Below are 20,736 nucleotides of genomic sequence, written 5' to 3'. Positions count from 1 at the left end.
GAAGAAAAAGGGACTGACCAGCTCTTCTGTACTCATTTCTGCAGGGCCAGCCACTGTACAGACCGTACGATGATGATCACATGTGCGTCTGAATCCCCTTTTCTCATCCAATAGAGTCTCTGGGTCGAGATCAGGCAGCTCTTTATTAACTGTTTAACCGGGCAGCTGTGTACGCTGGCCATCAATTTGCCATCCTTTCATCCCGCCTTCCTCTCTCCTTCCCTCTCCCCCTCCTTACGAAATGTCCTGACGTCGGAGCTCACCCTAGATCAGATCAGCCTCCTGGCCTCGTGTCTGACTCTGCAGGCCGGTGTGGCTGCAGGAGATGTGCCAACACCATGGCCAGCATAAGCTGGGTGTCCTTACAGCTGCGGCCTTGCTTATAGGCTTACCCTGTGGGCCCTGCACTCAGGGCCTGTCATCGCTGAGGGAAGGGCCTGGGAGACCACAGGGTGCCGGGCATGCTGTGGGCAGCGCTGAGAGTGGCCTCGTCCTTACCCGGAGCCTGGGGCCTGCACTCTTGCATCTGTGTCTTTGCAGGATGATGAGCCAGGTCCCCAGGACAGTCCCATCTGGGGCAACCACAGAGGGGGAGGTCACAGCCCTTCATGAGGGGCTTCAGGGTCTGAGCCTTTGGGGACACGTGGCTACCCATTTTCACCCACCGCAAGCCCAGGGTGGAAGTGTCCCTGGTAATGGTAGGAAGCAACCATCTTTCTCTGCGGCAGGGGCCACCGCAGCGAGGTCAGGGCCAGCTGGAACCCCAGAGCCAACTCCAGAGGCAAACCGAGCCCAGCTCAGCACTGCCTCCCAAACATAAAAGCTGAGAGGCCGTGGGAAACCCCTGCTCAGGTCAGCCCAGAGAGCCCGGCATTCAGGCGCGTTCCCATGCATGGAGGCCTGGAGAAGGTTAATTAAAGTTAACTGAGTGAAAAAATAATTACAGAGACTGTAGAGGGGAGAAACCCAAACCTGCAATTTAACTCTCCTCAGCCTCAGAGCTTTGCTGAGAGCTGTCTAGTCCTTGGGAATCTTTGTCTGGGCAGAGGAGGGAGGGGCTTCTCTTAGTATCACTTCCTGCTTCGCGCCCCCCAGGTTGGATGCAGAGGGAAAAGAGTTAGGGTTTCCTCCCCCAGCATCTGGGTGCCAGGTCGGAGATGGGTTCCCTGACCAAAGTATCGCACCAAGGAGACCCCGGGCAGGGACCATCCTTGTGCCGAGCAGCACATCTGGTCTGGGGCCCCATCAGCCACCCAGCTGTGCCCTTGGAGGCTGCTGGGAGCTGCCCACCTGGCCTCAGCCTCCCTCGGGCACTGCCCTGTGCCAGGGAGGGGCAAGTTCCCAAGGGCTCCTTGGGTGGAAAGAGGGTGGTATCCCTGGGCCCGGGCGGGTAGGACCCAGTGAAGGTAAGGGGACCCAGTGACAGCTTACTGGGCGGATTCCCCTTCCGCACCTGTCCCACCCCACCAAGCCCCGCCCCACTGCAGGAACTTACATCCTTCCCTTGGGCAGATGGCCTTGGGGCACCCCCATCTTTTTTTTTTTTTTTTTTTTCTTTTTCTGGCCGCACCGCGCAGCATGTGGGATCCTAGTTCCCTAGGCCAGGGATCGAACCCACGCCCCCTGCAGTGGAAGCGTGGAGTCTTAACCACTGGACCACCAGGAAAGTCCCGGGGTACCCCCATCTTGACCCACAGCCTGGCCCAACCGATGTCTCTTGGTTGGTACTGGTGTATTTGCAATTTCTTCTACTTCAGGAGGAACGAGGGTTGGGACAAGCCACGCAGGCATGCTCTGGGTCTGCAGCAGCCAGAGCAGTGGGGGTCCATCTGCAGGGACACAGCCTCTGAGCCTGGGGTCTGTCAGATCTGGGTCTGGCTGCCCCGTCTCAGCTCCAGGCCCCGGGGCTTTGAGAGCAGGGACAACCGTGATCTGGCCAGAGCTTCAGCTCCTGCAGGTGTGACTATCCACTGCAGCCTCGATCCCACCAGCCCATCCTTCAGTCTGTCAGGGAGGGAAAGCTCTGGCTGGTGGGGGTGGGGAGTCGCTCAGTCCCTGCCATCCTCTGGGCCTGGGAGGCTCCTTCTCGAAGCCTCCAGTTCCGTGGAGACCCTTGTCCCCAGCACCCTGTAAACAGGAGCCAGGGCAGAGAGAGACCCAAGAGCTTTTCTGTCCAGCAGGCCAGTTGCGAGGGAGAAGGACCCAGATTCCTGCCTGGACATTGCAGGGGGGTGGCCGCTGTCTCCAGCTGTGGGTGATGGGTCTCCACCCTGGGCTCCCCTGGGCAGGAGCTGGGCAGTGTCTCTCTCCATGGTTTTTCTAGGGGTGCAGATACAGGAGACCCTGGCAAGAAGCTGGTGTCTTGGCCACAGGCGGTGACCGGGCTTCCCTTCACCTCCTTGGGCTTGAAAACGTGAAAGGGACGCACCTGAGTAAGGGTGGAGGGATCCAGGATTACGCTGGTCGAGTGCGGTGACTGGGGCCCTGGGCCTCAGTGATGGACCGTCTCTCTCCTCTGCTGCTCCATAGACCGTGGCCTGATGGACACCTGGTGTGGACGATGAGGGAAGAACGCGCCTCCCACACCCGAGAGGTGACCCCAGAGCGAGCCCTGGATGACCCCGCGAGCAGGAACGATGCGGCTGGCCTGCATGTTCTCGTCCATCCTGCTGTTCGGAGCCGCAGGCCTCCTCCTCTTCATCAGCCTGCAGGACCCCACGGAGCTCGCCCTCCAGCAGGTGCCAGGTGAGCCCTCACTCTCCGCCCCGCCGTCTGCTGGCCCCGGCTTTCCCGCCCGAGGGGCAGGTCTCCACGCTGCTCTGGTGCCAAGGCAGGGGTCCTGGCCTCCTTCTGGTGGTCCTCAGCCTCAGTGTGGGAACACAGTGTCTGTTGTCAGACCACCAGCCTCAGGGTTCTGGCCTCTGGCCTCTGGCCTCTGGCCTGTGCGCTCTTCTGGGGAAGGACAGACAGGCTGCCCATCTCTCAGCTGGTCATTGCCTTTGGTGAAACCCAGATTTAAGGAGGATTCTGCCACCTCTCGGGGCCTCTTCCACATGGTCTTGGACATCCGAAGATGAATGCCTTCTCCCTGAGCCCAGGCCTCCCAAATGGGACTCTGATTCTCTGCCCAGCCCTGGGGACCCCTCGAATTCAGCCTCTCCAGCCTGGTCAGGGAGGTCGGGGTACCTCCTGGCTTTGTGAAGCTGAGGTGGCTCCTGCTGGCCCCCCACCTGCTTCCTCCTAACACACTGGAGGGAAGTACCCTCCCTGACTCAGAGGTGGGGTGGCAGTGAGGGGAGAGCAGGAAGGATGGTTCTGGAGCCTCGGAGTGGACAGGATGTGGAGAGGGGAGCTCAGGCCAGGCCCCTCTTGCTGGGACACAGAGAGCACGGCAGGGCTGGAGGGCATCCGGCTCGGGGCCAAGGCCGGGGACCACTCTGCTTTGGGGTGAGAGGAAAGCGTGGTTGCCAGGCCCGAGCACCAGCGTTTCCCAGCAGTGGTCCCGGAGGCCTTGTTAGGGGAGGGTCCGTGATGACGGCCCTGTGCTCCAGGACACGAACAGAATGTAGGAGGTGTGGAGGCTGGGGAGTTAGGCAGAGAGATTCCTGCCATCCCTGCCCACAGCCCATAGCACAGGAGTGCGGGACATGGCACAGGGGCCCCTGGCCCTGAGTGCGGAGGGCTCTCAGGCCTGCACCCTCCTCCCCAGCACCCCCTCAGCCATGGCGCACACGCTCAGGGCAGCCTGCAGCCAGGCTCAGACTGGGGGCCTGTAGGCAACACGTGGAAAGGCAGAAGGAGCACAAGGAGGCCAGAGCTGGGGCGCTGGGCCTGGCAGCTGCTATCAGTGGCCCTGGTGGGAGAGGCTGATGAGTTGATTCTCTCATCACAGAGAGTCAGCTAGAGGCAGCCCAGGCGCTGGGTCTCCAGGAGGCAGTGGGTGAGTCACTGGGGCTGACCCACGCTTGGGCCGGACCCTCCTAGGGGGTGGCCGTCGAAGGTGGGTCTGGCTGCTTCCTGGCTTCTGAAGACGCAAAAGCAGGGGCCCATGACCGAGCTGGTCCTCTGCGGAGACTTTGCAGCCTCACGTGAACCCCAGAGTGGCTGGCTCACTGTGTCAGCGGAACCGGGGTCCACAGGCAGCGCCAGCAGGGGCGCTAAGAGCTGGTCTCTGCAGTTGTGGGCCATATATGCAGAAGCGAGCTCCCAGAAAAGGGCCCTCAGGCAGGGCTTGGGGTTAATGGCACCGTGTATCCTCGGCACAGGTCTTGGTGAGTGCGTGTGGTTGGAGCACACGTGGGCAGAGGATCTGCGTGTCCAGTGTCTGCGCTCTATGGGACGAGCCTGGGAGAGAAGGCATGAGTGTGTCTGCGGTGTCCACCTGGGTATCCCATCCGTGGTGTCCTCTGGGGACAGGTGTTATTTTCCTGGGTGGGCTCGGGGTCTGGTGGCCACGACACACACACCCCACCGTGCTGTAGCAGCTGGCAACGCAGAGCCCTTGCCCCTCATGTCTTCTGCAGACGTGGATTCCTGTCCCTCCCGCCAGCCAGCACTGCCTTGCACAGCTGCCCCAGTGCACGCACATGCGGATCTCCTTGATTACTGGTGGGGTGGGAGCCCACCGGATGGCTGGGGTTTCTGGGGTGGGGTGGAGTGGTGAACAGGAGAGGAGCATGAAGCCTTAGCTGGCAGGGCGTGTAGGATGGCAGGAAGCTGAGGTTCCCCTCCCGCTGCAGCCGGGGATGGCAACGGCCTGGCAAACCCAGGCAAGGAGCACACTTGGGTCTTGAGCTCCCTTCCTCGGGCTGTAGATGGAGCTGGACCACCCCCTCGCCACACGTCAGGTGACGGGCAACCGGGACATTCTACGGAAATCACATCAAACACAGTCATAAAACCTTAAGTAATGCTTACATTACTTTCTCTGAGCAAAGTGTTCCTGACACAGGCTGTTTATGTTGATTTGTTGCTATTCATTTATTCTTTCCCTGTACTTCTCACAGCAGCCTAATTGTGATTCGGTACCAAGAAAGCAATATCAAAGTAATTTTCCACAACATTAGTTACAATTTTCTTCTGATCTTTCAAGTGAAACAATCCCATCCTGTTGGCTTCTTTGAGCATATAAACCTTGATTACATTTATCTGTTGGAAACCAGTACTTACAAAGTGTATGTATCCAGTTGCATGGGTGGGTGGCCCCAAGGGCCCTGGACAAGTCAGGATTTCTACCCACGGGAGGTGTGGATGTGTGGGGTCTGCCCTGTCATCCGGATCAGGCAAGGCCGATGGTGGGGGACACCTTCAGAGGAAATTCCACACGGGCTACTCTGGCTTTCCCAGCAGCAGAAACTTCCCTGGGAATGGAGTGTCTCGTATCTGCTGTTGGTGGCACTGATCAAGGTGGAAGGGGGAGGGTGGGCAGGTGAAGACCCAGAAACAAGCTTGAGGAGGCGGGCAGAGCCTTTAGTTGTTTGTGGTCCCTTGGGGTTGGGGGTGTCCTTCAGATTTCTCCCATGCAACTACCAGCTGTTAAAAGCACCTGAACTTCTCAGAGACCAGTCAGCAAATCTCACCTGGTTTGTGCATTAGATGCAATCCTATGGGGCTGCCAACTTTTGTAAACCAAGCGATATTTTCCAAAATGTTTGCTATATTTAAAATCAAACCTCCTGGAACATAAATCACTGCTGGTTTACCTACCTTCATTCTAAGATTAGATTTTCTTGGGTATCAGAGAATCCACCTATCCTACTATTTTTCAGTCTCCAATATTGCCAGGCTCTGAGGCCTCAGGAAACTCACTTCTTGACCCAGGAGACTACACTTGCCCCTTCCTTAAGTGGAAGAGAGCAGACCAGAACCGGGAATAACACATCCCAATGTGCTGGCCCTGGGGGTACAGAAGGTACACTCCATATGTGTGCTGCCTGTCTTTATGAACTTTGTATTATGGAGAGCTTGGAACACACACAAAAGTAGATTAGCATAGTGCAATGAACCCCATGCACCCAACACCCAGTAGCCTCAAGAGGGCCCCATCCACAGCCCCATCCACTTCTCTCCTTTTGAAGCATATACCATATGGCCTATCAATTCAGCCATCAATTTTTTTTTTAATTGCTATTGGAGTATAGTTGATTTACAATGTAGTGTTAGTTTCTGCTGTACAGCAAAGTAAATCAGTTATACACATACACATATATCCAGTCTTTCTTTTTTTTTTTTTAATTATTTTTGGCCTCGCCACACCTCATGCGGGATCTTAGTTCCCCGACCAGGGATCGAACCCGTGCCCCTTGCAGTGGAAGCACAGAGTCTTAACCACTGGACCACCGGGGAGGTCCCTATCCACTCTTTTTTAGGTTCTTTTCCCACGTAGGTCATTACAGAGTATTGAGTAGAGTTCCCTGTGCCATATAGTAGATTCTTATTTTATCTACTTTATATATAGTAGTGTGTCTATGTCAATCCCAGTCTCCCAATTTATCCCTCCCCCCTTGCCCCGCTTTACCCCCTGGTAACCATAAAGCCATAAATATTTCAATATATTTCTCAGTTTAAAAGATAAGAACTCTTTTTTTTTAACATTCAACAGTTCTTTAATCTCACCAAATGACCAGTGTTCACATTTCTAGTTGTCCCACAAATATCATAAATACCTTTATTTCCAATTTGTTCTATCCAGTATCCAGATAAGGTCCACATGTCGCAGTTGGTGGATGAGTCATTTAAGTCTCTCTCAGTCCATAAGAGGCCCTGCACATCTTTATTTCTCTCTTGCTATTTATTGGAGGAAACTGGGTCGCAGGTCCTGTAGGTTTCCCGCAGCTGGGATTTTTGCTGATCGTGCCTGTTTGGTATAGCTCAGCACAGACTTCTGCTCTTCCTATTCCCTATAAATTAAGTCAATTTAGCAGCTTGATCAGATGCAGGTTGGTTTCTTTTTCTTTTTTTTTTTTTTTTTGGCAAGAATTCATGTGTGGTCCTATGTTCTTCCGTTGGGAGACGCACATCTGCCCGGCTTTCTTTTGGGATGTCAGTTAGCCACTGACCCTGTGCCTAGACCGTTCATTCATTTGGGGCTGTACAATGTGATGTTCTTTTTTTTTTTTTAATTATTTATTTATTTTTGGCTGTGTTGGGTCTTCGTTGCTGCGCGCGGGCTTTTCTCTAGCTGCGGCGAGTGGGGGCTACTCTTCGTTCGTTGCGGTGCACGGGCTTCTCATTACGGTGGCTTCTCTTGTTGCGGAGCACGGGCTCTAGGTGCACAGGCTTCAGTAGTTGTGGCATGTGGGCTCAGTAGTTGTGGCTTGCAGGCTCTAGAGCACAGGCTCAGTAGTTGTGGCGCATGGGCTTAGTTGCTCCGCGGCATGTGGGATCTTCCTGGACCAGGTATCGAACCCGTGTCCCCTGCATGGGCAGGCGGATTCTTAACCACTGTGCCACTAGGCAAGTCCAGCGATGTTCTTTTTTTTTTTTAATTTTTTAATTTATTTCTTTAAATTGAAGTATAGTTGATTTACAATGTTATGTTAATTACTGCTGTACAACAAAGTGATTCAATTATACATATATATACATTCTTTTTTTAAAATATTCTTTTCCATTATGGTTTATCATAAGATATTGAATATAGTTCTCTGTGCTATACAGGAGGACCATTCTGTATATAAAAGCTTACATCTGCTAACCCCAACCTCCCCCTCCATCCGTCCCCCAGTCCCCTCCCCTGTGATGTTCTAAATATTATCATTCCTTCTTCATTCTTTTAAGTGGGATGGATTTTGTTTTAATGGGGTGAAGCGAAGCATTGTAAGTGACCCATGAAGCCAAAGTGAACAGTGGATTGATTGGCTTATTCACTGATATATTTTAAAACTGTGACCTTATGATACAGATTCTGTTGCTGGCACACTACAAATAGGTGTTTTTGTTTTTTGGGGTTTTTTTTAAATGTTTGGTTTTGGCAGAGTGGATTTCCTTAGAGTGAGCCACCCCACGTTTTAGTGAAGTAGCTCTTTGCTTCTTCCAAAGCCATGTAGCTGTGATGGGGGGGGGGTCTCTGGGGACTGAGGCCAGTGCTGGGGTGCCGAGGGAAAAAGGCAGCCACAGTGATGGCTCAGCGGCCCCGAGTGCAGACAGGACAGCCTCTGATGACTTGTTGGTCCATAGCCAGGCCCCAGGGCATCCAGGAATAATAATAATAACAGAAGTTTACCACGTGCCAGGTCTTGTGCTAAGCCCTTTAGATGTTTTAATGCATGTAATTCTTATAATAAATGAGGTCCTGAGACTTACAGGATGGACACGCAGAAAACACTGATGGGGGGCTAACGCTCCCAGCCACTCACTGCGTGCCCACCACTAAGACAAGCACTTCACAAGTACTTAGCACTCATTTAATACTTTCGGAACCCCCTGAGTTAAGTACTGTTACACCATTTGACAGACAAGACGCCCGAGGTAAGAGAGGTTACAAGCTGTGCCCAGGGCCATAAAGCTCTGGGCTTCAGAGCCCGGATTCATCCTTAGGCAGCGGGCTGTTGCCCGCGGCACCTACTGCCTTCCCAACAGCAGTGATGCTCGCTCGGGCTGGCCTGTCTGGTCCCAGAGCAGAACCTGGCAGAGAGAAGAGCGTGGATCGAAGAGGCATGAGAGAATGTGCGTGGGAAGAGCTCCCAGTGCATTAGGGGCTGGAGTGAGACCCAGGGATCCAGACTAGTGGCCGAAGACACAGCCAGGTGCTGGGCCCCGTGAGCCCTTGGAACATTGCAGGGAGCGAGGCTTTGCTGCAGGCTCAGCAGGAAAGCTCTGGGGATTCTGAGGGTACAGTGGCCATCAGAGAGCCCACTCCAGTGACTGCATGTCGTGGACCTGTGGGCAGGAGCAGAGGAGGAGACCACAGGTATAAGGAGAGTGGCTGGGAGGGGTTGAGTGAGGCTGGAAGAGATGGCAAGGCCTGGGGCAGGCAGGCAGGGACTGGAGAGGTGGTTCAGGGCCATCATGGGGTCGGCAACCCCAGAGTTGGTGACCACATGTGTGGGAGGATGAGGAGGGTGAGGAGGGCAGCCGTCAGGGTTCAGGGTGACTCTAGCTCAGAGTGTCTGCCTCTGGTAGATGGGGGTTAGGGTGCCACTCACCGAAGCAGACACTTCAGACAGGGAGTGGTCAGAGGAGGGAGCTGGAGACCACATGTTCTATTTTGGGCAGATGGCATCTGAGATGCTGGGCAGGGTGTGTGGAGTTGCACTGTGACTCCTCCACCCAGGGTTCCAGACTCACAGACCACAAGAACGGGCGAGAAAAGCAGGAAGCTCCCACCCTGCCCATCCCTCCTCCACCGGCATCTTCATTCACGCAGGTCACACACTCACTCCTTTGCTCTCACACACCCGAGGGCAAGGTCCTGGCTGGAGGAGTCGGGAGGGCTTCCTGGAGGAGGGGGGCTGTGGACTGCCTGTTGGCCTTCTCCAGGGCACAAGAGGTGACAAGATGCTGACCTCCAGCAGAAGCAGTGAAGTGGATTTGGATGAGACTCAGTGGGAGCCCGTGGTCTCCCTCCAGAGTGCATGATGCTAAGTATTGTGCCCAATATCTCACAGTTAGAAACGAACAGAGCCAGAATTGACTCAGAAATTGACAGAGCTCCTGCTTTGGTCCCCTGGAGGCAGGGCTGTGTTGGCTGGAGAAAGCGTGGCCCTCACTCTCGGTTCCATGGTTACCAGGGACACATGTGCCAATGTGCAGGGGTCAATGTCAGAGGGTTTGTCTTGTTCCTACAATGACTGTCTTTCTCCAGGTGTGACCCCTTGTAGCCCTGAGACACCACCAGGCCAAAAGCCCTGCGTGAGCCAGGGCCACAGGGGTAACTGCTGAGACGCTCTCAGCAGCTCACCCACGTGAGGGTGATGGAATAACCATAAGTGCGGTGGCCGTCCCTCCTCCCCCTTCTCTGGGCAAGGTGGCCTTGGGGTAGGGGCAGCCTGCTGGAGCCGGTGTGCCTAAGCCCACGCTCCTTCCCCGGCCAGGGGAGCCAGCCCCTCCAGTTTCCATGGAGCTGTCTGCTTTGCCTGGGCAGGTAGGTTTTACTAGAATCCTCTCGAGTCTGTCTCCTGAAACCTTTTTCTGACAGCATTGTGGAACATCATATATATTTCCTACAACCCTTGTGAAACTGACACCTCCTTGTTGTGACTGTGAATATCAGAAGTGACATGTAATTGCAGTGATCCATCCTGTTAAGTAGCTGGCAATATATCATTGCAAAATCAGCAGGGCTGGGACTCTCAGAACCCAGTGTTTCTAAACAACGCACCTGCAAGCGTGTGTGTTCAAACTGTCTTCGCCAAACGCCGCCCAGGGCTCACGAAGGCTGCCTCACCTGCCTCGCCTCGCCTTGCTATGACCACAGCAAAGAAAATTTAACTCTGGTTAAAGCCACCCACTGAGTTTTCGGTTCTCTGGAATGCCGGCTCCTTGTCACAGAACCCACTGGGTTCTCAAAGTCAGGGCTGCAGTCAGGATGCTTGTAGCAGTGCTCCTTCCAAGCGTGGCCCTGGGGCTTCCTGTCCCCCCTTTCCTCAACTCCAGAGTGGCTTTGTGGGGGGTTCTTTCTGGTGCCACAGGGCGGGCAGTGAGCTGGGCCAGCCCAGCCATCACTGTGCCAGCCTGGGGAAGGGAACTGGTGGGGTCAGTGCGGACGATTGGAGGGTTGGGGACCAGGGGTGGCTAGAGCCCATGGCACGATGGCTGAGCCCTGCCTTGGTCAAGTGGGAGCACTGAGGCAGGGCCTACACATGTCAAGGGCACCACTCACACTGTGTTCTAGGCTAATTCCAGGGTAGTGTTGATTTCAACTGTGGTGTGAAGGGCGCCCCCTGGAGTTGTGCAGAGGACAGTACTGATGGAGGGGCAGACATGGGACTTCCACGGCAATCAGACAGTAAGTGCCAGAAAGGGGGACCATGTCAGAACACGCAGCCCTCAAGTGTGGGCACCAGAGCCCAGGCGGGCTGGTAGGCCCTGGGGGGTGCTGGTTTTGGAGCCTTCTCTGAAGTCTGCTTTGGGGGGAGGACCCTCACAGAGCCCTCCCCGGGACGCCCTGACCTCAGGAGTGTCCACTGCGGGCCCGTCTGCAGTGGAAGTTACTCTGCCCCCATCCTCTCTCACCTGAGACACCGCCCCGGCCTGCAGCCCCCTGGCATCTGCTTCTCTGCTGTGGCCCCCATTTCCTGGGCTCCTCCCTCCCCACTGCGGAAGACACCCTGGAGGCCTCCAGCTGGAGCCTCACTTTTCCTTTGGTGCGTTAGAATATGCTAAGTGAAAAATAATGAGCATGTAGGAACTAATAACAGGAATCACCAAATTAAATTAGGAAACAGACATCTTATCACTGTAATCTGAAAACTGATATTAATAGAAAATGGTCCCAGCATTGTTATGCTAAATGTTCCTAGGGGTGGAGAAAGTAAAAAGGAGAGCAGAATGGAAAATGGGGACAATCGTATCCAATAAGAGCAAGACATGTTTTAAAGGAACTAAAGTAAAATGCTAAAAATAGAATACAGGGTCACTCTGAGGCTCTAATGACGTACTGGACAAAGATGCCTTTGAAAACCACAGAGCTCCACACACGTGTACGATGATAATTTTTTAAATGAGACAATGTGATTAAGCTTCAGTGTGCATGAAACCTAGTAATAGTTATCGTTCACTGGCGCCAGGCGCTGTCTCGGGTGCCTTTATTTCATCTTCCTTCACCCAGTGAGACGCAGGCATCATCGTCCTCAGCTTACATTCAGAGAGGTTAGGTCAGTTGCCCAAAGTCCCACAGCCAGAGTGGCCGGAGCTGGGATTCGAACCCAGATTTGCCTGCTTGCAAAGCCCTTCCGAGGCTCACTTTGCCCTCCTCACCTGTTGCTGCTGGTTAATGTCACGGTCAGCAGTTCTCGTATTTTCTGTTTTTCCACCATCTCCTCAAAGGGCATTTCTTGCCGACACCCAGCAGATTTCTTGGCAGCCAGACTCCCTGCCCCAACCCCAAGGCTCCTCTGGCGTCTTGGTTAATAAAACCCACACAAAGACACCTTCTGAAATTACAGTGCAGCTGGGAAACTGGGGCTCCCATTGTGTCCGGGGCTGGGCGGGGCTGAGCGGCCGAGCTGGGCTGGCGGTTCCGATGCTCGTGCCGACCCCGGAAGCCCCGGTTTCAGGTTGTGTCTCCACAGCAGCTGATTGTTCCCCCCCACCAAGCCCCCACCTGGGAGGTGAATCAGGCTCTGTTCACCTGCGACGTGAGTCACTACTCCGTGAGCCCAGAGCGGGGCTCAGGTGTGGGGTGACCCCTTTCCCATCTGCCTGGCCCAGAATGAATAGGAAATATCCAGGGAGGAGGAGGAGGAGGGCTCAAGATCTGTGTGTGAGATGCCCCAGAAGTACCTAGTCTGGGCCACGGCGGGGAGCACGCCTGGGCCGGCATTAGCAGGGACCCCGCACCTCCCCACCTCTGTGCCCATACACCAACCAGGCACCTTCAGTGGGGGGATGGAGGGGGAGTCAGTCACCTGACATCAGAGCCAAGCCCCCCACTCAGCCCAGGAGCTCTGCCAGGGAGAGCAGGAGGGCAGGGCAAGACTTCAATCCCAAAGTGGCACAGGGCTCTGGGGGTGGCCTCCTGCTCCGACTTGCCTCCCCACTCAGCCCCACTTGGTCTGCAGTCTCAGGCCTCTGGGAGAGAGGCTGGGGAGACAGTGAATCTCACTGCCAGCTTGGGGAAGGGTTCCGGTCGGGTCCTGACATGTGCTTATCCAGGCCCTGCTCACCTTCCAGAAGTCCTAGGTTGCTAACGTGGGCAGCAGAGAAATGGTTCTCTGCCAGAACCTGGTCTAAGGACAAGGCTGTTGCTACGACTGTCATCCTTCTTCATAGCTGGTTCTTGTTTTTTTAAACCCCGAAAATGTCATGGTTGTAGTTATGACAACAGAAGTGCCGGAGGCTGGTTCTGGAGGCCGATGCGGGTCCATGGTGAGGTGGGCCGATCAGGGATGCCCTCGGGCCAGGCCAAGTGGAGCTCTCACCTGGGCACCGACTGCCTGCCGGGTGGGCATGCTGGCCCCTCCTATTATGATGATGCCTTTCTTGTAGCCTTCGGGTCAGTGTGGGTCTCCTTCCCGAAATCTTTGCAGGCAGTTGGGTGCTCAGGCAGATCCCATCTAAGCCAGAAGCTCATCGTTACGTGTCTGCCGATGTTTTCGTTGTAAAGCTTATCTCCCAGGATTTATGGCGCTACAGTTTTAACTTGAATCATGGTAGGACTCAGTGGACAATTCTCGCTTTTAAAATTTTTTATTTATCTGGGAAAAATAGCTGAACTTAAATGGGTTCCATTGTCCCCAACAGCTGCTGCTCAGGAGCCCCTGCACAGCTGGCTGGCTCCTGACGGAGGGGTGAAGAGCCCCGGGGGGGGTCTTCCCATTCTCCGTCTGGGGTCCAGGCAGGAAGCTGGGGGCTGCCCCTTACCACGCCCTGTGGCCTAGCCATGGCATTTCCCAGCCCTCCTCAGCAGTCCTGAAGACCGGCCACCATAGAGCAGGCGCTCCCCGTCCAAGCTACCTGCTCACCCCAGCTTGCTTGTCCTCAAAGCAGGTCAAGGGTCCAGTCCCCGGCCAGTGGTTCTCAGCCCAGGTGGTTTCCAAGCTAGGTTGGACCAAGGGGGTGATCTGTGAACCCCTCACCACGTTTTGGTCATGGGTCTGAATGTGCTTAGGTCCTGGGAAGAAAAGGCAGCCTGGAAGGAGTCTGGGACCCCCACCCCACCTCTCCAAAGGCTACAAGCATCTGTGGGTGCTTTCGAACTTTGCCCTCAGGGTCTGGGCCTGCCCCGCAGGGAGGGAGATAGGAAAGAGGAAGGGATGAGGGGGAATGTCAATAAAAAAAAATGGTGTGGGGTCACCAGGCCCATCAGAAAATGTATCAGCGCAGAGCTGCCAGGGCCGGGAGACCACAGGGAACGGGGTGGGGGAGGGGAGGGGGGAACAGATGGTCGGTCCCTGGCTCCTAGGGCAGGGCCGCTGCTCAGCTCCAGCCAGGAGCGCCGTGTGGAATGCGGGCCCAGGGTGGCCAGATCCTCCTTTTTATTTTTTAGTTTTTCAAAGAAACAAGGAATCTGTAACATATAATTATATCATTTCTTCTGATTTTTAAGTGGCAGCTCAAACTTTGGAAGGTGTTTTCAGAGTTGGTTGGTCACGCTTGTCACCGCCTGTTGGTTGGATGGGCTGGAAGGAGAGGCTGTGTCCACTCTCCCGCCCTCCCTCAGGCTGAGACTTGCCCCCTCCCACCCTCCCTAGCTACTCCCCCCACCACCCCCACCCCAGGACAGAGAGGTAGTGGGTCTCCCTGGTGGGCAGGGAACTCTTTATCTTTCCAGCCCTGGCAGGACTCACTTCAAACCAGGCCCCAAGCGAGTCCTGGGCAGAGCTTCTCCAGGTGTCTGCTGACCAATGGTGGCTTCCCAGAGCCCGAGGGGCTGCTGCCCAGTTCAGGGGGCCAGGAACCCTGCCAGATCACTGTTCACCATTCAGGCCTGAGACCTGGGGGGCCCAGAAGATGACTGGGTAGCGGAGGTGTCAGGGAGGCAAGGGCCAGGGAGTGGCAATGACACTGGGGCTGTGAGTGGGACCCGAGAGTCCCAATAGCACCCAGGGAGTTGGCACCTGGGGGTGTGTTGTGGGCAGTGACGATGGTATGAGTGCCAGGTGCCTCCTGTGTCCCAGGCACTGCACTTTACCTGCTTTATAGATATTTTTACACTGAAACCTCACAGCTGCTTGTCTCCATTTTATAGATAGGGAAACTGAAGCACAGAGAGGCAAAGTCACTTGCCCAAGGTTACACAGCCAGGAAGTAGCAGTGCCTAAACTAGAACCCGGGTCTTTGGATCCCAAAGACACAGGGTCTTATGGGTGACTCTGACAGCCACTCAGAGCTGAGACACACACTGTTGGAGGGCCAGCCTGGGGGCCTGCACACAGTGCCACGCTGATGTGTGGGGTGTACTTCATTCCTGTGTGTTGCAGACACGTTCTGGTTTGTGCATAGATCTGCTGGTGAAGGACGTGTGTGTGTCTGGCTCTCATCCGCGATCCTGTGTACAAGTGTGTATGTGCACAACCATGAGGTGTGTGCGTGCCTCGGGCTCACAGCTCACATGGGGAACACTTCCCACTGAAGTGTGGGGCTGGCTCCTTGGAGTGCACACTGACATTGCCATCTGCCACAAGCAGGCGTGGGACACACACAATCAGGGCCTGGGCTGGGGCAAGTGACTTGGGCACCAGGGTGGGAGTTGTCTGCGGGTTGTCACCACAGAAGTGGGTGAGGAATGAATTGCCATTCCAGCAGGAACTTGGCAAAACCAGTTATTGTAACCCCCTGCCTGCGACCAGGGCAGACCAAATAATGAAATTACATTCTTAATAGGTCAGGTCGAGTGACTGCTGCTCGAATTAGTTCCGTCCCAGAACCCAGCCAGAAGTAGCAGCAGTAATTAAAGGATTTTCTGGGCTTAAACCAAGTCTGCTTGTCAAGCAGGTACAATATACAGGGCTTGCAAAATGTGTGTGGGCCTTGTCCCTTCCTGGGGACTGGGATGAAAGTCGGCGAGAGCAGGAAGGCCACTGGCCCAGAAGGAGGTGGGTTCTTACTGCAGGGGGCACTTTTCCACTTTCATTCATTCGTATGAGAAATGTTGAGTCCCAACGTGGCCGGGCACTGGGATTCTGCAGCGAACAGGACCGTGAGGTCCCCGCGCTCATGGAACTCAGCAGCGAGCAGAGTGATGGAGAAGTCCTGGTGTTCCCCACCCCGACTCCCGCCTCCTTCCCAAGCAAGCTGGTCCCAGGAGCCCTGTGATGTCGAGAACTGCCTCCTTCCACTTGGGGACCTGTAAATTAGGGTCTGAGGCTGAAACCGTGCTGGGACTTTCCACGCACCAGAGAAAGAGAAAGGAAGGGCATTAGCGTGGCATGACCCCCATCTGACCCATCCTGTGTCCTGGAGAGAGGGAGAAGGGAGCCAGATCCAACACTGGGGGTCAGTTGGAGCTCACACCCAGGCTGGAACATCCCTCCCCCAAGCCTGTTTTTCATTTCTTCCATTTGCTTCACTGAGAGGAACACACAGCCCTCCTCAGGGAGCAGAAAATCCCAGAATCCCAAGAAAGCAAATATCGGTAGTGTGGCTGACAGAGGCGATGTGCCCACCCACCCTGGGTAAAACAGAACCTACAACTTCCTTAAAACTCCAGAAGGAAACGGAAATCCCAGGAGCCAGAAAATGAGCCGGATTAGCGAAGAAGCAGTGAGTGCCAGGGGTCGCCTGCCACCGAGCCTGCGGCTTTATTCAGGTATAATTTACATGCCATAAAATTCACGTATTTTAAGTGTACACTTCAGTGGTTTTTAATAAATTTACAGAGCTCTGTAATCACCACAATCCAATTTTAGGATATTTCCACTGTCCTCTGCCCCGCCCCCAATTTCCATCCCAAATCTCTCAGGCGCTTTGCAGTCACTCCCTGTTGCCCCAGGCAACCACTAATCTACTTTCTGTCTTTATAGATTTGCCCATAAATGTAATCATACAATATGTGGTCTTTTACATCTGGCTTCTTTCACTTAGCATCAGGCTTGTGGTCACTTTTCATCATGTAGCCTGCATCAGTAGTTCATCCCTCTTTATTGTTCAGTAGTATTCCATTCCATGGATTCTTGGTTTACCCATTCACCAGTTGATGGACACTTGGATTGTTTATACTTTTGGGCTGTTATGAATAATAGTGCTATGAACACTCACATGCAGATTTTTTATTTCTCTTGGGTAGATACTTAGGAGTAGAATTGCTAGATTGTGCTAGATGGTTTAGTAACTTTATGTTGAATTTTTAAAGACACTGTTGCCAAAATGGCTACACTGTTTACATTCCTGCCAACAATGTATGAGGGTTCCAATTTCTCAACATTCTCATCAACACTTGTTATTATCTGTCTTTTTAATTATAGGCATTCTAGTGAGTATGCAGTGGTATCTCATTGTGGTTTTAATTTGCATTCTCTAATGACTAGTGCTATTGAGCATATTTTCATGTGCTTAATAGTCATTTGAATATATTCTTTAGTGAAATATCTATTCAGATCTTTTGCCCATCTTTTAAATTGAGTTATTTGTCTTTTTATTGAGTTGTTATTTTTATTTTGTAGATACAAGTACTTATTAGATTTGCAAATAATTTCTCCCATCTGTGGTTTGTCTTCATTTTCTTAACGGTGTCTTTCAAAGTGCAAAAGTTTTTAAATTTGAAGAAGTACAGTTCATTTTTTTTTTCTTTTATGGATCATTCTTTTGGCGTTGTATCTAAGAAATCTTTGCTTAACTTAAAGTCATAAAGATTTTCCTCTATGTTTTCCTTTAAAAGTTTTATAGTTTTAGCTCTTCCATCTATGTCCATGATCCATTTTGAGTTAATTTTTGTGTTTTGTGTGAGGTAATGGTCTTTTGCACATGGATATCCAGTTGTCCCAGCACTGTTTATTGAAGGCTGTCTTTTCCCCATTGAATTACCTTGCCACGCTGGTCAAAATAAATTGGCCTTGAATGTAAAGGTTTGTTTCTGGTGTCTTAATTCTATTCCATTGATCTATTTGTTGATCCTTACACCAACAGGACAATGTGTTAATTACTATGGGTTTGTAATAAGTTGTGAAATCAGAAAGTATAAGTCCTCCAGCTTTGTTCGTCTTTTTCAAGATTGTTTTGACTATTCTGAGTCTCTGTAAAGACAGTGTAAGTTTCCATGTAAATTTTAGGATCAGCCTATCCTGCCAACAAAAAGCCTGCTGAGATTTTGATAGGTATTGCATTGAATCCAACAGTCAACTTGGGAAGAACTGCACCCTTAGCAATATTGAGTCTTCCAATCCGTGAATGTGGAATGCCTCTCCATTTATTTAGATCTTCTTTAGTTCCTATTAGCAATATTCTATAGCTTTCAGTATACAAGTCTTACCCTTCTTTTGTTAAATTTATTCCTAAGTATTTTATTCTTTTTGATGCTATAGTGAATGAAATTGTTTTTCTTTTTTTTTTTTTTTTTGTTGGGGGGCTGCGTTGGGTCTTCGTTGCTGCGTGTGGGCTTCCTCTAGTTGCGGCGAGCGGGGGCTACAATTCGTTGCGGTGCGGTGGCTTCTCGTTGCAGAGCATGGGCTCTAGGCATGCGGGCTTCAGTAGTTGTGGCACGTGGGCTCAGTAGTTGTGGCTCATGGACCTTAGAGCACGTGGGCTTCAGTAGTTGTGGTGCATGGGCTTAGTTGCTCTGCGGCATGTGGGATCCTCCTGGACCAGGGCTCGAACCCGTGTCCCCTGAAATTGGCAGGCGGACTCTTAACCACTGTGCCGCCAGGGAAGTCCCTGAAATTGTTTTTCTTAATTTCATTTCTGGACTGTTCATCACTAATATAGAGAGATAAAATTGCTTTTTCTATATTGATCTTGTACCTTGCAACTTGCTGATTAATTCTAGTTCTTTTTGTGAATTCCCTGGAATTTGCTAAATACAGGGCCATGTTGTCTGCAAATAAAGAGCATTTTACTTCATTTCCAATCTAAATGCCTTTTTTTTTTCCATGCCTGATTGTACTGGCTAGAACCTCTAGTACAATATGAAATAGAAGTGGTGAAAGTGGACATCTTTGCCTTATTCCTGATCTTAAAGGCGTTCATTCAGTCTTTGACCATTAAGTATAATGGCAGCTGTAGGATTTTTGTAGATCACCTTTACCAGTTTGAGGAAGTTTCCTTGTATTGCCAGTTTGTTGAAAAGAAAATTTTTTTACCCTAAATGGGTGTTAGATTTTGTCAAATGCTTGTTCTACATCTATTGAGATGTTTATATGGTTTTATCCTTTATTCTGTAAATATAATATATTACATTAATACATCAATCTTGCATTCCTAAGGTAAATCCCTCTTGGTCATAGTACATAATCTTTTTTATTTGTTACTGGATTCATTTTGCTAGGATTGTGTTGTGGAATTTTCTTTTTTTAATATTTATTTATTTGGCTGCACCGGGTCTTAGTTGTGGTGTGTGGGATCTTCATTGCCGCGTGCGGGATCTTTAGTTGCGGCATGTGAGATCTTTTAATTGTAGCATGTGGGACCTACTTCCCTGACCTGGGATTGAACCTGGGCCCCCTGCATTGGGAGTGCAGAGTCTTAGCCACTGGACCACCAGGGAAGTCCCTGTGTTGTGGAATTTTTTAAGGGATAGTTGTCCGTAGTTTTCTTTTCTTGTGATGTTTTTTGTCTGGCTTTGGTACTGGATTAACATAGGTCTTAGAATTAGTTAAGAGTATTTCCTCCTCCTCCTCCTTTATTTTTCTGGAAGAGTTTGTGAAGGATTGGCATTATTTCTTTTTTAAATGTTTAGAAGAATTTGCTAATGAAGCCATCTGGAGCTGGAAGATTTTTAAATTACTAATTCAATTTCTTTGCTATAGGTCTATTCAGATTTTCCATTTCTTCTTGAGTCAGCTTCAGTAATTTACGTCTTTCTAGGGCTTTGTTTATTTCACTCAAGTTGTCTCATTTGTTAGCATAAAAATGTTGATAGTATTTCTTTATATTCGTTAGTGATGGCCCCTCTTTTGTTCCTGATTGTCAATTTTATAGATCTTTTCAAAGAACCAGCTTTTAGTTTCACTGTTTTTGTCTTTTTTTTTTTCTATTTTCTATTTCATTGATTTCTACTCTGATATTTATTATTTCCTTTTTTCTCCTTGCTTTGAGTTCAATTTGCTCTTCTTTTCTTTTTCTGGTTTCTTAAGGCAGAAGCTTAGGTCATTAATTTGAGATCCTTCTTTTCTAATATAGATATTACACCTATAAATTTCCCTCTAAGCATGGTTTTATCTGTAGTCCACTTTAGTTGTCTCATTTCCTAGATCTCACTTTAAATTTCTGCATGGTCTATTGCTTCCCTCAACCCATATCACAACCTTGGGCTAGCTGAGAATTTGGAATTATTATTTTCACCAACATTCCTGGGCATGGAATGTTTCAATCTTCTTGGCCTGCTCTACCTTGGTAGAACTTCAACCACCAGGGAACTGAGTCGGGGTGATGGAAGCACCCCGGGCTAAAATGCCATAGGCTTACCTTATTCTTCCTAGAGTTGAGTAGAAGTTCTTGAATAAATGTTTCCTAATATGTTGTATACTGTTGGTCAATTTCCAGAGTCTTAAACAGTTGTTTTGATTTTTTTTTTTTCCTGTTCTGTCATTTCTTTGGGGGAAGGAATTTGCCGAGCTCCTCACTCAGTCCTTCTAGACGTCCCACCTCCAGGACTGGGATCTTGATGTCTACACAGACAGGAAGTGAGGTCTCTGGCCTGACTAAGGTGCTGAGCTGGAGTGCAGCCTCTCTATAAATAGCACCCTCAGAAGGCATCAAACCCTCTGCCCATGGGTCCAGTTTGCTTGGGACAGCCCCGATTTACACCTGTGGCCTGGTGTAATTATCATCAACACTCCCCTCACTCCCAGAAGTGGCTTTATTTTGATGATAAGTCACTGTATAAGTGTAATTCTGTAAGAAGAAAATTTAACCAGAAAGAATGGGATGCAAGAAATAATGGTAAGGAAATAAGTTGTAGGTATGTAGATAAATGTAAAT

The 20,736-nt window shown here is 51.4% G+C and overlaps 1 protein-coding gene across 1 annotated transcript in view; it reads left to right on the top strand.

Annotated features, from left to right (window-relative positions):
• The window catches only part of CHST8 (carbohydrate sulfotransferase 8), a 128,781-nt gene that overhangs the window by 59,895 nt on the left and 48,150 nt on the right, over positions 1-20,736 (top strand). Inside the window, exon 2 of the mRNA XM_036834219.1 lies at positions 2,530-2,745. Coding sequence (XP_036690114.1) covers positions 2,616-2,745 — 130 coding nt within the window. The 5' untranslated portion in view covers positions 2,530-2,615. The remainder of the gene's footprint in view (positions 1-2,529; positions 2,746-20,736) is intronic.

This window comes from Balaenoptera musculus, chromosome 19 (assembly GCF_009873245.2).
Source record: "Balaenoptera musculus isolate JJ_BM4_2016_0621 chromosome 19, mBalMus1.pri.v3, whole genome shotgun sequence".
Taxonomy (NCBI): domain Eukaryota; kingdom Metazoa; phylum Chordata; class Mammalia; order Artiodactyla; family Balaenopteridae; genus Balaenoptera; species Balaenoptera musculus.
The sequence above is the reverse complement of the archived record's forward strand: the minus strand, read 5'-3'. Positions and strand labels throughout refer to the sequence as shown.